This window comes from Oncorhynchus mykiss, chromosome 21 (genome assembly GCF_057628025.1).
Source record: "Oncorhynchus mykiss isolate SJ-2025 chromosome 21, ASM5762802v1, whole genome shotgun sequence".
NCBI lineage: Eukaryota > Metazoa > Chordata > Actinopteri > Salmoniformes > Salmonidae > Oncorhynchus > Oncorhynchus mykiss.
Window position 1 is genome coordinate 16,826,775 of NC_143042.1, and position 17,047 is coordinate 16,843,821.

The window sequence follows — 17,047 nt, forward strand, 5'->3', positions numbered from 1 at the left end:
ACATCAGACTCTGAGGCCTCATCTTCACTGTCACTTTCCAACCTTGTTGAGGATGGGTTGTTGTCAGGTTCAAAAAGCTTCAAATTTTCCCGGATGGCCACCAAATTTTCAACCCTTGTATTGGTCAGCATGTTGCGTGCTTTGGTGTGTGTGTTCCCAAACAAGGACCAGTTACGCTCTGAGGCGGCTGATGTTGGTGGGATTTGGAGATGATGGAGGCAACCGGGGAAAGAGCCTCAGATCCACAAAGTCCCTTCGACCAGGTGGCTAATGAGATATGTTGGCACGACTGCCATATTGCATATCCATCCCAAAGCCCTTGCTTGGAAGTGTACTTCGCCAGACTGCCAAGAACCTTGCCCTCATCCAGGCCAAGGTGGCAAGACACAGTAGTGATGACATAGGCCTTGTTGATCTCTGCACCAGACAGAATTATCTTGCAAGCATACTTGGGACCCAACATGCATGCTGCGGCGTGTATGGGCTTCAGGCAGAAGTCTTCATGCTTTTTGATGTATTTCAGAACTGCAGTTTCCTCTGCTTGGAGTAACAGTGAAGTGGGCAGGGCAGTACGGATTTCTTCTCTTACATCTGCAAGCAGAGTCTGAACATCAGACAGGATGGCATTGTCTCCCTCAATCCGTGCAATGGCTACTGCTATAGGTTTCAGGAGTTTCAGGCTGCTTACCACGCTCTCCCAAAATACATCATCCAGGAGGATCCTCTTGCTGGGGCTGTCCATATTGGCAGACTGTGATATGGCCATTTATTGGAGAGACTCCTTCCCCTCCAGGAGACTGTCAAACATGATGACAACACCACCCCAACAGGTGCTGCTGGGCAGCTTCAATGTGGTGCTCTTATTCTTCTCGTATTGCTTGATGAGGTAGATTGCTGCTATAACTTGATGACCCTTCACATACCTAACCATTTCCTTGGCTCTCTTATAGAGTGTATCCATTGTTTTCAGTGCCTTGAGGAGCAGATTCAATGCATGAGCAGCACAGCCAATGGGTGTGATGTGAGGGTAGGACTCCTCCACTTTAGACCAAGCAGCCTTCATGTTCGCAGCATTGTCTGTCACCAGTGCAAATACCTTCTGTGGTCCAAGGCCATTGATGACTGCCTTCAGCTCATCTGCAATGTAGAGACCGGTGTGTCTGTTGTCTCCTTGTGTCTGTGCTCGTGTAGAATACTGGTTGAGGGTTGGAGATGATGTAGTTAATTATTCCTTGCCCACGAACATTTGACCACCCATCAGAGATGATTGCAATACAGTCTGCTTTCTCTATGATTTGCTTGACCTTCACTTGAACTCTGTTGAACTCTGCATCCAGCAAATGAGTAGATAAAGCATGTCTGGTTTGAGGGGTGTATGCTGGGCGAAGAACATTCAGAAATCTCTTCCAAAACACATTGCCTGTAAGCATCAGAGGTGAATCAGTTGCATACACAGCTCGAGCAAGACATTCATCAGCATTTCTCTGACTATGTTCCTCCATTGAGTCAACAAAAACTTCTGATTCCAGGAAGACCATTAGCTGTTGCTATCGGTAAGCTGTCTGATTCATCATTTTCACCTCGACTAGAAGTAGAGGGACTTTTGTCAGAGGTTGCTTGTTGTGAGCGCTCAGGGAACTTTATGCACTTGGCCAGATGATTCTGTATCTTTGTTGCATTCTTCACATATGATTTGGCACAGTATTTGAAAATGTACACAGCTTTTCCTTCTACATTAGCTGCAGTGAAATGTCTCCACACATCAGATAGTGCCCGTGGCATTTTCCCTATAAAAAGATTAGAAGAATATATATATATATTTTTTAAACAAATACAATTCCATGTACAGATAAATAGTTAAGCAGTTAGATTAAACAACTATTTTGTAAGATAAATGTTTTAAAATGAAATATGTATGGAAACAGGTGAATTAACACTCCTCAGTTAGCAGACTCAAGTAAGCTAAAACCCACATGGTAGCAAAAACTAACTAGCAGAAATTGTTAACAAGTTAGAAATGATTTAAACACACTTTGCTGTCGGCTACTATTTACTTTACATAAGTTAACAAAAAAATCAGGTTACACTGGGGCAAAAAAGTATTTAGTGAGCCACCAATTGTGCAAGTTCTCCCACTTAAAAAGATGAGAGGCCTGTAGTTTTCATCATTTCCCACTCCACTTCAACTATGACAGACAAAATGAGAAAAAAAAATCCAGAAAATCACATTGTATGATTTTTAATTTATTTATTTGCAAATCATAGTGGAAAATAAGTATTTGGTCACCTACAAACAAGCAAGATTTCTGGCTCTCACAGACCTGTAACTTCTCCTTTAAGAGGCTCCTCTGTCCTCCACTCATTACCTGTATTAATGGCACCTGTTTGAACTTGTTATCAGTATAAAAGACATCTGTCCACAACCTCAAACAGTCACACTCCAAACTCCACTATGGCCAAGACCAAAGAGCTGTCAAAGGACACCAGAAACAAAATTGTAGACCTGCACCAGGCTGGGAAGACTGAATCTGCAATAGGGAAGCAGCTTGGTTTGAAGAAATCAACTGTGGGAGCAATTAGTAGGAAATGGAAGACATACAAGACCACTGATAATCTCCCTCGATCTGGGGCTCCACGAAGATCTCACCCCGTGGGGTCAAAATGATCACAAGAACGGTGAGCAAAAATCCCAGAACCACAAGGGGGGACCTAGTGAATGACCTTCAGAGAGCTGGGACCAAAGTAACAAAGCCTACCACCAGCAACACACTACGCCGCCAGGGACTCAAATCCTGCAGTGCCAGACGTGTCCCCGTGCTTAAGCCAGTACATGTCCAGGCCCGTCGGAAGTTTGCTAGAGAGCATTTGGATGATCCAGAAGAAGATTGGGAGAATGTCATATGGTCAGATGAAACCAAAATATAACTTTTTGGTAAAAACTCAACTCGTCGTGTTTGGAGGACAAAGTTGCATCTAAAGAACACCATACCTACTGTGAAGCATGGGGGTGGAAACATCATGCTTTGGGCTGTTTTTCTGCAAAGGGACCAGGATGACTGATCTGTGTAAAGGAAAGAATGAATGGGGCCATGTATCGTGAGATTTTGAGTGAAAACCTCCTTCCATACGTAAGCTTATTAAATATCAGTGATACTAAGCTTACGTATCGGCCTCACGGCCTTCGTCAGAGCTTTGACGAAGGCCATGAGGCCCATACGTAAGCTTATTAAATATCAGTGTTACTGTCAAGAGCAGTGTGCGGTTTCCTTTTTCCTTAATCAAAACTTACCAGAAAGTATGTAGTCCTTGGCTCAGACAGTGTAGTAGGGTGGGCTCAATAGCATCTCATGAGTGTGCAAGATCTTACGAATCAGCTGTACATGTGATGGAAGAATGCACTGTGCATGCAGAGGGTAGCAATTCCATTGAATTGTGGATAGTTTAACCAGTTATTGGCTTCATTGATGACTTCATCCCCACAGTGACTGTACGTACATACCCCGACTAGAAGCCATGGATTACAGGCAGCATCCGCACTGAGCTAAAGGCTAGAGCTGCCGCTTTCAAGGAGCGGGACTCTAATCCGGAAACTTATAAGAAATCCCGCTATGCCCTCCGACGAACCATCAAACAGGCAAAGCATCAATACAGGACTAAGATCGAATCGTACTATACCGGCTCTGACACTCGTCATGTGGCAGGGCTTGCAAACCATTAGACTACACGGAGAAGGGGGCCTCCCGGGAGGCGCAGTGGTTAAGGGCGCTGTACTGCAGCGCCAGCTGTGCCATCAGAGTTCCTGGGTTCCCGGGAGGTCCGTGAGGCGACGCACAATTGGCCTAGCGTCGCCCGGGTTAGGGAGGGCTTGGTCGGTAGGGGTGTCCTTGTCTCATCGCGCATCAGCGACTCCTGTGGCGGGCTGGGCGCAGTGTGCGCTAGCCAAGGTGGCCAGGTGCACGGTGTTTCCTCCCGCACCAGCGGCTGGCTTCCGGGTTGGATGCGTGCTGTGTTGAGAAGCAGTGCGGCTTGGTTGGGTTGTGTATCGGAGGACGCATGACTTTCAACCTTCGTCTCTCCCGAGCCCGTACGGGAGTTGTAGCGATGAGACAAGATACAGTGCCTTGCGAAAGTATTCGGCCCCCTTGAACTTTGCGACCTTTTGCCACATTTCAGGCTTCAAACATAAAACTGTACGACATAAACAACATTTATTGGATATTTCAAACTTTTTAACAAATCAAAAACTGAAAAATTGGGCGTGCAAAATTATTCAGCCCCCTTAAGTTAATACTTTGTAGCGCCACCTTTTGTTGCGATTACAGCTGTAAGTCGCTTGGGGTATGTCTATCAGTTTTGCACATCGAGAGACTGACATTTTTTCCCATTCCTCCTTGCAAAACAGCTCGAGCTCAGTGAGGTTGGATGGAGAGCATTTGTGAACAGCAGTTTTCAGTTCTTTCCACAGATTCTCGATTGGATTCAGGTCTGGACTTTGACTTGGCCATTCTAACACCTGGATATGTTTATTTTTGAACCATTCCATTGTAGATTTTGCATTATGTTTTGGATCATTGTCTTGTTGGAAAACAAATCTCCATCCCAGTCTCAGGTCTTTTGCAGACTCCATCAGGTTTTCTTCCAGAATGGTCCTGTATTTGGCTCCATCCATCTTCCCATCAATTTTAACCATCTTCCCTGTCCCTGCTGAAGAAAAGCAGGCCCAAACCATGATGCTGCCACCACCATGTTTGACAGTGGGGATGGTGTGTCCAAGGTGATGAGCTGTGTTGCTTTTACGCCAAACATAACGTTTTGCATTGTTGCCAAAAAGTTCAATTTTGGATTTATCTGACCAGAGCACCTTCTTCCACATGTTTGGTGTGTCTCCCAGGTGGCTTGTGGCAAACTTTAAACGACACTTTTTATGGATATCTTTAAGAAATGGCTTTCTTCTTGCCACTCTTCCATAAAGGCCAGATTTGTGCAATACACGACTGATTGTTGTCCTATGGACAGAGTCTCCCACCTCAGCTGTAGATCTCTGCAGTTCATCCAGAGTGATCATGGGCCTCTTGGCTGCATCTCTGATCAGTCTTCTCCTTGTATGAGCTGAAAGTTTAGAGGGACGGCCAGGTCTTGGTAGATTTGCAGTGGTCTGATACTCCTTCCATTTCAATATTATCGCTTGCACAGTGCTCCTTGGGAAGTTTAAAGCTTGGGAAATCTTTTTGTATCCAAATCCGGCTTTAAACTTCTTCACAACAGTATCTCGGACCTGCCTGGTGTGTTCCTTGTTCTTCATGATGCTCTCTGCGCTTTTAACGGACCTCTGAGACTATCACAGTGCAGGTGCATTTATACGGAGACTTGATTACACACAGGTGGATTGTATTTATCATCATTAGTCATTTAGGTCAACATTGGATCATTCAGAGATCCTCACTGAACTTCTGGAGAGAGTTTGCTGCACTGAAAGTAAAGGGGCTGAATAATTTTGCACGCCCAATTTTTCAGTTTTTGATTTGTTAAAAAAGTTTGAAATATCCAATAAATGTCGTTCCACTTCACGATTGTGCAACAATTGTTGTCGATTCGTCACAAAAAAATACAGTTTTATATCTTTATGTTTGAAGCCTGAAATGTGGCAAAAGGTCGCAAAATTCAAGGGGGCTGAATTCTTTCGCAAGGCACTGTAGTAGCTACTACAACAATTGGATACCACGAAATTGGGGAGAAAAAGGGGTAAAATAAAAAAAATAAAAAAAGATTACACGGGGAAGAACAGCCGAGAGCTTGCCAGTGACACGAGTCTACCAGACAAACTATACTACTTCTATGCTCGCTTCGAGGCAAATAACACTGAAACATGCATGAGAGCACCAGCTGTTCCGGAAGACTGTGTGATCATGCTCTCCGCAGCCGATGTGAGTAAGACCTTTAAACAGGTCAACATTCACAAGGCCGCAGGGCCAGATGGATTACCAGGACGTGTACTGCGAGCATGCGCTGCCAACTGGCAATTGTCTTCACTAACATTTTCAACCTCTCCCTGTCTGAGTCTGTAATACCAACATGTTTTAAGCAGACCACCATAGTCCCTGTGCCCAAGAACACTAAGGTAACCTGCCTAAATGACTACCGACCCGTAGCACTCACATCTGTAGCCATGAAGTGCCTTGAAAGGCTGGTCATGGCTCACATCAACACCATCATCCCAGAAACCCTAGACCCACTCCAATTAACATACCGCCCCAACAGATCCACAGATGATGCAATCTCTATTGCACTCCACACTGCCCTTTCCCATCTGGACAAAAAGAACACCTATGTGAGAATGCTATTCATTCACTACAGCTCAGCGTTCAACACCATAGTGCCTGCAAAGCTCATCAATAAGCTAAAGACCCTGGGACTAAAAACCTCCCTCTGCAACTGGATCCTGGACTTCCTGATGGGCCACCCCCAGGTGATAAGGGTAAGTAATAACACATCCCCCACGCTGATCCTCAACACAGGAGCCCCCCAGGGGTGTGTGCTCAGTCACCTACTGTACTCCTTGTTCACTCATGACTGCACTGTCAGGCATGACTCCAACACCATCATTGAATTTGACGATGACACAACAGCCTGATCACCGACAATGACGAGACAGCTTATAGTGAGGAGGTCAGAGACCTGGCCGTGTGGTGCCAGGACAACAACCTCTCCCTCAACGTCATCAGGACAAAGGAGATGATTGTGGACTACAGGAAAACGAGGGCCGAGCACGCCCCCATTCTCATCGACAGGTCTGCAGTGGAGCAGGTTGAGAGCTTCAAGTTCCTTGGTGTTCACATCACCAAAAAACTAACATGGTCCAAGCACACCAAGACAGTCGTGAAGAGGGCACAACAAAACCTATTCCCCCTCAGGAGACTGAAAAGATTTGGCATTGGTCCTCAGATCCTCAAAGTTCTACAGCTGCACCATCGAGAGCATCCTGACTGGTTGCATCACTGCCTGTTATGGCAACTGCTCCGCCTCCGACCCCAAGGCACTACACTAGTCAAATGGCTACCTATTATTTGCAGTGCCCCCCCCCCCCTCCCCCCCCACACACCCTCTTTACACCACTGCTACTCTCTGTTGTCATCTATGCATAGTCACTTTGATAACTCTATAACGGGTGCCCCCGCACATTGACCCTGTATCGGTACCCTTCTGTATATGGACTCACTATTGTTATTTCACTGCTGCTCTTTAATTACTTGTTACTTTTATCTCTTATTCTTATCTGTATTTTATAAAACTGCACTGTTGGTTAGGGGCTCGTAAGTAAGCATTTCACTGAACATTCGGCGTATGTGACGAATAAAATTTGATTAGATATTTGATTTGAATATCCCCTGTGCCGTTTCATGCTCAGGAATCGTGAGACAGAATATTATGTCCGACATGTACAGCGAACAAAAGTCAATGCATGGGCACCTCTGCCCTCACAGCTAACGCTCATTGGAGATCATGTGAGTTTGAGTCTTTTAGTCAGTTTCCTCTTGATTGCTAGCAATCACATACAGTGCCTTGCGAAAGTATTCGGCCCCCTTGAATTTCAAACATAAAGATATAAAACTGTATTTTTTTGTGAAGAATCATCAACAAGTGGGACACAATCATGAAGTGGAACGACATTTATTGGATATTTTAAACTTTTTTAACAAATCAAAAACTGAAAAAATGGGCGTGCAAAATTATTCAGCCCCTTTACTTTCAGTGCAGCAAACTCTCTCCAGAAGTTCAGTGAGGATCTCTGAATGATCCAATGTTGACCTAAATGACTAATGATGATAAATACAATCCACCAGTGTGTAATCAAGTCTCCGTATAAATGCACCTGCACTGTGATAGTCTGAGGTCCGTTAAAAGCGCAGAGAGCATCATGAAGAACAAGGAACACACCAGGCAGGTCCGAGATACTGTTGTGAAGAAGTTTCAAGCCGGATTTGGATACAAAAAGATTTCCCAAGCTTTAAACATCCCAAGGAGCACTGTGCAAGCGATAATATTGAAATGGAAGGAGTATCAGACCACTGCAAATCTACCAAGACCTGGCCGTCCCTCTAAACTTTCAGCTCATACAAGGAGAAGACTGATCAGAGATGCAGCCAAGAGGCCCATGATCACTCTGGATGAACTGCAGAGATCTACAGCTGAGGTGGGAGACTCTGTCCATAGGACAACAATCAGTCGTATATTGCACAAATCTGGCCTTTATGGAAGAGTGGCAAGAAGAAAGCCATTTCTTAAAGATATCCATAAAAAGTGTCGTTTAAAGTTTGCCACAAGCCACCTGGGAGACACACCAAACATGTGGAAGAAGGTGCTCTGGTCAGATGAAACCAAAATTGAACTTTTTGGTAACAATGCAAAACGTTATGTTTGGCGTAAGAGCAACACAGCTGAACACACCATCCCCACTGTCAAACATGGTGGTGGCAGCATCATGGTTTGGGCCTGCTTTTCTTCAGCAGGGACAGGGAAGATGGTTAAAATTGATGGGAAGATGGATGGAGCCAAATACAGGACCATTCTGGAAGAAAACCTGATGGAGTCTGCAAAAGACCTGAGACTGGGACGGAGATTTGTCTTCCAACAAGACAATGATCCAAAACATAAAGCAAAATCTACAATGGAATGGTTCAAAAATAAACATATCCAGGTGTTAGAATGGCCAAGTCAAAGTCCAGACCTGAATCCAATCGAGAATCTGTGGAAAGAACTGAAAACTGCTGTTCACAAATGTTCTCCGTCCAACCTCACTGAGCTCGAGCTGTTTTGCAAGGAGGAATGGGAAAAAATGTCAGTCTCTCGATGTGCAAAACTGATCGAGACTTACCCCAAGCGACTTACCCCAAGCGACTTACAGCTGTAATCGCAGCAAAAGGTGGCGCTACAAAGTATTAACTTAAGGGGGCTGAATAATTTTGCACGCCCAACTTTTCAGTTTTTGATTTGTTAAAGTTTGAAATATCCAATAAATGTCGTTCCACTTCATGATTGTGTCCCACTTATTGTTGATTCTTCACAAAAAATACAGTTTTATATCTTTATGTTTGAAGCCTGAAATATGGCAAAAGGTTGCAAAGTTCAAGGGGGCCGAATACTTTCGCAAGGCACTGTAGGTAGCCTAGTGGTTAGAGCGTGGAGCCAGTAACCGAAAGGTTGCAAGATCGAATCCCCGAGCTGACATGGTAAAAATCTGTCGTTCTGCCCCCGAACAAAGCAGTTGACCCAATTTTCCTAGGCCGTCATTGTAAATAAGAATTTGTTCTTAACTGACTTGCCTAGTTAAATATATATCTGACAAAGGTATTGATGTGAGCTTCTTTGCCGGTGCCTCCCCACACATTGAACATTTTCCTGCGACCCCATTTTTATATCCGGTGACCCCACTTAGGATCGCGACCCCTAGCTTTGGAACCGCTGTGCTAGACAATGCTAGTCTTTAGAGAAAACTGCCTGTGTTCCTCTGCCAGCTGGCTTCACTCCCACTGATCTCCCCTGGCATGGCCATGCTAACTACACACTCACTACAACCGTTTCCTGGCATCATTCTTTTTTTTGTTTTTTTTACCTTTATTTAACCAGGCAAGTCAGTTAAGAACAAATTCTTATTTTCAATGACGGCCTAGGAACAGTGGGTTAACTGCCTGTTCAGGGGCAGAACGACAGATTTGTACCTTGTCAGTTTGGGGGTTTGAACTTGCAACCTTCCGGTTACTAGTCCAACACTCCAACCACCAGGCTACCCTGCCGCCCCTTTGACCATTATTACCACACTCATGAATCTCTCAAGACTTTTTTAATTACTTATGCAGTCTCTCTTTCTCTCTCACTCTCAGATGGAAGCACTGGGAAGAGTTCTGCTACAGCCATATATGCAGGTGAGTAGGCTACCACACAGAGATTACAGGGAGGGAGAGAAGGAGTATAACAGGAAGTAAGTCTGAGTCCTTTCTCCTGATGGTTTTGTTTCTCTCTTGTTCCCATTGAATGGAAATCCTAGGTGTAGGTGGGGTGGTAGTAACCATCTTGCTGGTTGCAGCGTTTGGAGTACTAATGTTTTGGAGAAGGAAACGGTAAGATTGGCTGGTCAACCAGTGTTTCTTGTGGGAAGGGGGTCTTATTACGTCTCTGTTGAATTCCAAACACTTTCTCTCCCTTATGGCAGGATGCAGCGGCTTGATCTGTCGCCAACACCAGACGAAATTATGCAAATGAATGTTGTGACATGAGCCACACTCCTTAGTGCCCTGGCGGACAACCAGCAGCCACTTAGAAAAGACAAAGGTACATCAGTCTGATGGTGGGGGAACAATGACCTTGGATTGGACAAGAACTGGACCAAAAATTACAGTGGCTTGGACCTGAGTGTCCTCACGTGGAAAATTAAAATAACAAAAGCACCACCCAAATGTATTAATTTAAGACATATTGATTTATTTAATTGATTAATTAATATCCTTAAACTGGCAAAGATTCTAACTAATCACAACAGCCCAAAATCCATGGGATTACTTTCTCACTGAATTCACAAAAGGTATGTGATAAACATGCAACTTTGGAGAACAGTGAAAGTTAGGCCCGACTAACCGGTGCCTGTATATAGCCTTGCTACTGTATATAGCCTCGCTACTGTATATAGCCTCGCTACTGTTATTATTCACTGTATTTTTACTGTTGTTTTTTATTTCCTTACTTACTCCCAGTTAGATAGCAAATGTTCCTTTTTTTCAAAAATATTATTTTTGTAGGCGAAATAGCTCCGTTTGTTCTTCACGTTTGGCTGAGAAATCGCCCGTAAATTGCAGTCACGAAAACGGCATTTTTCAAATTACCTCCATAAGACAGAAACATGGCAAACGTTGTTTATAATCAATCCTCAAGGTGTTTTTAAAATATCTATTAGACAATATATCCATCGGGACAATTCGTTTTTCAGTAGGACCGATTGGAGTAATGGCTACCTCTGTATTTTACGCGAGAATCTCTCTGGCAGCATCAGGTGACCACTTGCGCAATGTAGCCGCTTACGGGTATTCTTCAACATAAATGCGTAAAACTACGTCACAATGCTGTAGACACCTTCAGGAATACGGAGAAAGAGTAATCTGGTTGATAGCCCATTCACTGATCAATAGGGACTCATTGGAACGCAGCGCTTTCAAAACATGGGGCACTTCCAGATTGGATTTTTCTCAGGCCTTCGCCTGCAACATTAGTTCTGTTATACTCACAGACAATATTTTTACAGTTTTGGAAACGTTAGAGTGTTTTCTATCCTAAGCTGTCAATTATATGCATATTCTAGCATCTTGTCCTGACAAAATATCCCGTTTACTAAGGGAATTTTTTTTTTTCAAAAAATGAAAATACTGCCCCCTAGTCACAACAGGTTATTAAGGGCCTTCACCTTCCATGGGTTAGCTCTAACTTAATACAGTTGTTCAGAGAAAGGGGTATAAAGCCTGGGCAAAGCACAGTAGAAAAAATGGTCACCAAAGATCCAACTGATTTGGAGTCCTATAGAAAATTATGAAACACTGGTAAAACTAAAGCTAGAAAAGCCTCCTATATGGATAGTCTTACAAAAAATAAAAACAAAAATCCACAGCAGTTCTGAAAATACACAAATTACCTTTGAAATAATCTGGCTTTAGACCCAACCATTCTACCACCTACAGCGTTATTGAAATTTACTAATGATTTATATTCTTAATCTGACCAAGGCCAACTAACTGATGCCATCATTGATTTAGTTGGGAATTCTATTTTACTAGCGAAACGTTAACATTGGTTTCACTAACAGATCACTAAACTGGTTTCATGCATATTTTAGCATTAGAAAACAATGTGTTTTCATAGACGGACACAAATCACAACTTCTTGGACTCAGTAGAGGAGTACATCAATCTCTATAGTCATAAATGAATTGCCTCTAATTTGTCAGGATACACAAGATCACTTATACGCTGATGATGCAGTGCAGTATACATCCACTTCAAATAATTTACAGATACAAGCAACTCCAAAGTCCTATATCATACTGTGTTATTGACTTGTTTATTGTTTACTCCATGTGTAATTCTGTGTTGTTGTCTGTTCACCCTGCTATGCTTTATCTTGGCCAGGTCGCAGTTGTAAATGAGAACTTGTTCTCAACTAGCCTACCTAGTTAAATAAAGTTGAAATGAAATAAAAAATGCTGTTTGGTATGACACAGAATGAACTCCATAGCTGGAAATTTCTAAATTCATTGAAGTGATGGAACAATGCTTGAAAGTGTTGATTGTTTGTTTGAAATATCTGGGTTTGAGGATAGATTCTAAATGATCTTTTGGAAAGCATATTGATTATATTAGAAAACAATTGACTACAGTGCATTCGGAAAGTATTCAGACCCCTTCATTTTTTCCACATTTTGTTATAGCCTTATTCTAAAATCGTTTAAAATAATTGTTTTCCCTTATCAAATGAGGCAAAAACAGGTTTTTAGACATTTTTGCAAATGTATTACCAATAAAGAACTGAAATATCACATTTACTTACTGTAAGTATTCAGACCCTTTACTCAGTACTTTGTTGAAGCACCCTTGGCGGTGATTACAGCCTCGAGTCTTCTTGGGTATGACGCTACAAGCTTGGCACAACTGTATTTGGGGAGTTTCTCCCATTCTTCTCTGGAGATCCTCTCAACCTCTGTCAGGTTGGATGGGGAGCGTCACTGCACAGCTATTTCCAGGTCTCTCCAGAGATGTTAGATCGGGTTCAAGTCCGGGCTCTGGCTGAGCCACTCAAGGACATTCAGAGACTTGTCCTGTAGCATCTCCTGCGTTATCTTGGCTGTGTGCTTAGGGTCATTGGCCTATTGGAAGGTGAACCTTCATCCCAGTCTGAGGTCCTGGGCACTCTGGAGCAGGTTTTCATCAAGGATCTCTGTTATTTGCAAACGTTCATCTTTCCCTCGATCCTAACTAGTGTTCCAGTCCCTGCCGCTGAAAAACATCCCCACAGCATGATGCTGCCACCACCATATTTCACAGTAGGGATGGTATTGGCCAGGTGATGAGCGGTACCTGGTTTCCTCCAGATGTGACGCTTGGCATTTAGGCCAAAGAGTTCAATCTTGGTTTCATCAGACCAGAGAATCTTGTTTCCCATGGTCTGAGAGTCCTTTAGGTGCCTTTTGGCAAACTCCAAGCAGGCTGTCATGTGCCTATACTGAGGAGTGGCTCCCGTCTGGCCACTCTACCATAAAGGCTTGATTGGTGGAGTGCTGCAGAGATGGTTGTCCTGGAATGTTCTCCCAATCTCCACAGAGGAACTCTGGAGCTCTTTCAGAGTGACCATTGGGTTCTTGGTCACCTGCCTGACCAAGGACCTTCTCTCCCAATTGCTCAGTTTGGCTGGGGGACCAGCTCTAGTCAGAGTCTTGGTGGTTCCAAACTTCTTCCATTTAAGAATGATGAGGGCCACTGTGTTCTTGGGGACCTTCAATGCTGCAGACATGTTTTGGTACCCTTCCCCAGATTTGTGCAGCCACAATCCTGTCTCTGAGCTCTGCGGACAATTCCTTCGCCCTCATGGCTTGGTTTTTGCTCTGACATGCACTGTCAAATGTGGGACCTTATACAGACAGGTGGGTCAGTCTAGTTGTTATTGACGATATAACGTTACTACCACTATGTCGCAGTTTTTTACTAGGTGTCTTCAGGATTGCCTCAAATTAATATTCATGATTTACATCAAATTGTTAAATCAGCCCCCGAGACTCCAGCTAGCAAGAATGAAAAGGGGTTCAATATGTATATAGGAAGCTACATAAACAACTATGAAGGTGAGAGCCAAGTCAGTGACAGACATAACGTTAGCTAGCTACAATCATTAGCTAGCTAATTAAACTATTAACTGTAGCTAGCTAGTTACTTCGTAAAATGATGTACACTCAATTGCTCCAAGATGGCATAGCAGTCAGACGTCTTTTGTCCTTGTCGTGTCCTGGTTATATATATATACACAACTTTCCTCGCATACATTTTTATATATATTTTTTATTTTCCATAAACTCATCTTCAAAACACTCTCCTGCAACCCGCCTCACCAATTTAATTTAAATCTGTAATCCTCCATAGAAGCTAGCCAGAAGTTAGCCTGAAGCTAACCAGAAGCTAGATAGCTTCTTTACTGGCTAATCGTTAGTATTCAGCTATCCTTTAGCTCGAAAATCTATCGCCAGTTTTGTACGGCGCGGCTCGGAACATACCGGACCTATTTTTCTCTCCATGTCCCCGGATTTCAACCGCTAACTCTGGACATTTATACCTGGATCTCGCACCTGCTATCCGTGTGACTATCGGCTTACGTCGATTCCGGAGCAAATATCAATTATTCCGGAGCTAGCCAGCTGAAGAGTTCCATCAGTCACTCCTGGGCAACAATCACCTATCCGGACCCGTTTTACTGCCAACGCGGAGCCCCACCGGGCCTTCACAACTGGACTACCGACGTTATCTACCCGAGGGAGTTATCCGGCTGGCTCCTCGGCTGACGTTACCTAAATGCCCCATCTGCGGTCCGCTAATCGTTAGCTGTCTTATCGGCTGCTATCTGAATAGACCTATCGGACAATTTATTTATATATTTTATTTTTCTTCTTGGGCCTCTAACTATATCTATTGGGTTTTTTTTGCGAATTGGATTGATCCCCTCTACCACACGGAACCCCACTAATCCTACCGACGGAAACGCACGAGGTGGTTAAAAACAGATCTCCATCCTATGCTAGCTTGCTACCGATGGTCCGGCTAGCTGTCTGAATCGCCATGACCCCTACCAACCTCACTACTCACTGGACTCTTTTGATCACTCTACTAAGCATGCCTCTCCTTAATGTCAATATGCCTTTTCCATTGCTGTTCTGGTTAGTGTTTATTGGCTTATTTCACTGTGGAGCCTCTAGTCCTGCTCACTATACCTTATCCAACCTATTAGTTCCACCACCCACACATGCGATGACATCTCCTGGTTTCAATTATGTTTCTAGAGACAATATCTCTCTCATCATCACTCAATACCTAGGTTTACCTCCACTGTATTCACATCCTACCATACCTTTGTCTGTACATTATACCTTGAAGCTATTTTATCGCCCCCAGAAACCTTTTACTTTCTGTTCCAGACGTTCTAGACAACCAATTCTTATTGCTTTTAGCCGTACCCTTATCCTACTCCTCCTCTGTTCCTCTGGCGATGTAGAGGTGAATCCAGGCCCTGCAGTGCCTAGCTCCACTCCTATTCCCCAGGCGCTCTTTTGATGACTTCTGTAACCGTAATAGCCTTGGTTTCATGCATGTTAACATTAGAAGCCTCCTCCCTAAGTTTGTTTTATTCACTGCATTAGCACACTCTGCCAACCCAGATGTTCTAGCTGTGTCTGAATCCTGGCTTAGGAAGACCACCAAAAATTCTGAAATTTTCATCCCAAACTACAACATTTTCAGACAAGATAGAACTGCCAAAGGGGGCGGTGTTGCAATCTACTGCAAATATAGCCTGCAGAGTTCTGTCCTACTATCCAGGTCTGTACCCAAACAATTTGAACTTCTACTTTTAAAAATCCACCTCTCTAAAAACAAGTCTCTCACCGTTGCCGCCTGCTATAGACCACCCTCTGCCCCCAGCTGTGCTCTGGACACCATATGTGAACTGATTGCCCCCCATCTATCTTCAGAGCTCGTGCTGCTAGGCGACCTAAACTGGAACATGCTTAACACCCCAGCCATCCTACAATCTAAGCTTGATGCCCTCAATCTCACACAAATTATCAATGAACCTACCAGGTACCTCCCCAAAGCCTTAAACACGGGCACCCTCATAGATATCATCCTAACCAACTTGCCCTCTAAATACACCTCTGCTGTCTTCAACCAAGATCTCAGCGGTCACTGCCTCATTGCCTGCATCCGTAATGGGTCAGCGGTCAAAGGACCTCCACTCATCACTGTCAAACGCTCCCTGAAACACTTCAGCGAGCAGGCCTTTCTAATCGACCTGGCCGGGGTATCCTTGAAGGATATTGATTTCATCCCGTCAGTACAGGATGCCTGGTTATTTTTTTTTTTAAATGCCTTCCTAACCATCTTAAATAAGCATGCCCCATTCAAGAAATTTAGAACCAGGAACAGATATAGCCCTTGGTTCTCCCCAGACCTAACTGCCCTTAACCAACACAAAAACATCCTATGGCGTTCTGCATTAGCATCGAACAGCCCCCGTGATATGCAGCTGTTCAGGGAAGCTAAAAACTATTGTACACAGGCAGTTAGAAAAGCCAAGGCTAGCTTTTTCAAGCAGAAATTTGCTTCCTGCAACACTAACTCAAAAGTTCTGGGACACTGTAAAGTCCATGGAGAATAAGAACACCTCCTCCCAGCTGCCCACTGCACTGAAGATAGGAAACACTGTCACCACTGATAAATCCACTATAATTGAGAATTTCAATAAGCATTTTTCTACAGCTGGCCATGCTTTCCACCTAGCTACTCCTACCCCGGTCAACAGCACTGCACCCCCCACAGCAACTCGCCCAAGCCTTCCCCATTTCTCCTTCTCCCAAATCCAGTTAGCTGATGTTCTGAAAGAGCTGCAAAATCTGGTCCCCTACAAATCAGCCAGGCTAGACAATCTGGACCCTTTCTTTCTAAAATTATCTGCCGAAATTGTTGCCACCCCTATTACTAGCCTGTTCAACCTCTTTCTTGTCGTCTGAGATTCCCAAAGATTGGAAAGCAGTTGCGGTCATCCCCCTCTTCAAAGGGGGTGTCACTCTTGACCCCAAACTGCTACAGACCTATATCTATCCTACCCTGCCTCTCTAAGGTCTTCGAAAGCCAAGTCAACAAACAGATTACCGACCATTTCGAATCTCACCATACCTTCTCTGCTATGCAATCTGGTTTCAGAGCTGGTCATGGGTGCACCTCAGCCACGCTCAAGGTCCTAAACGATATAT

At 44.0% G+C, this 17,047-nt stretch overlaps 1 protein-coding gene across 1 annotated transcript in view; it reads left to right on the plus strand.

Annotated features, from left to right (window-relative positions):
- Positions 1-14,692, plus strand: part of LOC100170207 (interleukin 15 receptor subunit alpha) — a gene marked incomplete at its 3' end in the record, with an annotated part of 29,964 nt that extends 15,272 nt beyond the window's left edge. Inside the window, 5 exon segments of the mRNA NM_001129987.1 lie at positions 9,879-9,920; positions 10,043-10,115; positions 10,208-10,726; positions 12,325-12,334; positions 14,661-14,692. Of these exon segments, the coding sequence (NP_001123459.1) occupies positions 9,879-9,920; positions 10,043-10,115; positions 10,208-10,271 (179 nt within the window).
- Between the last annotated feature and the right edge of the window lie 2,355 nt (positions 14,693-17,047).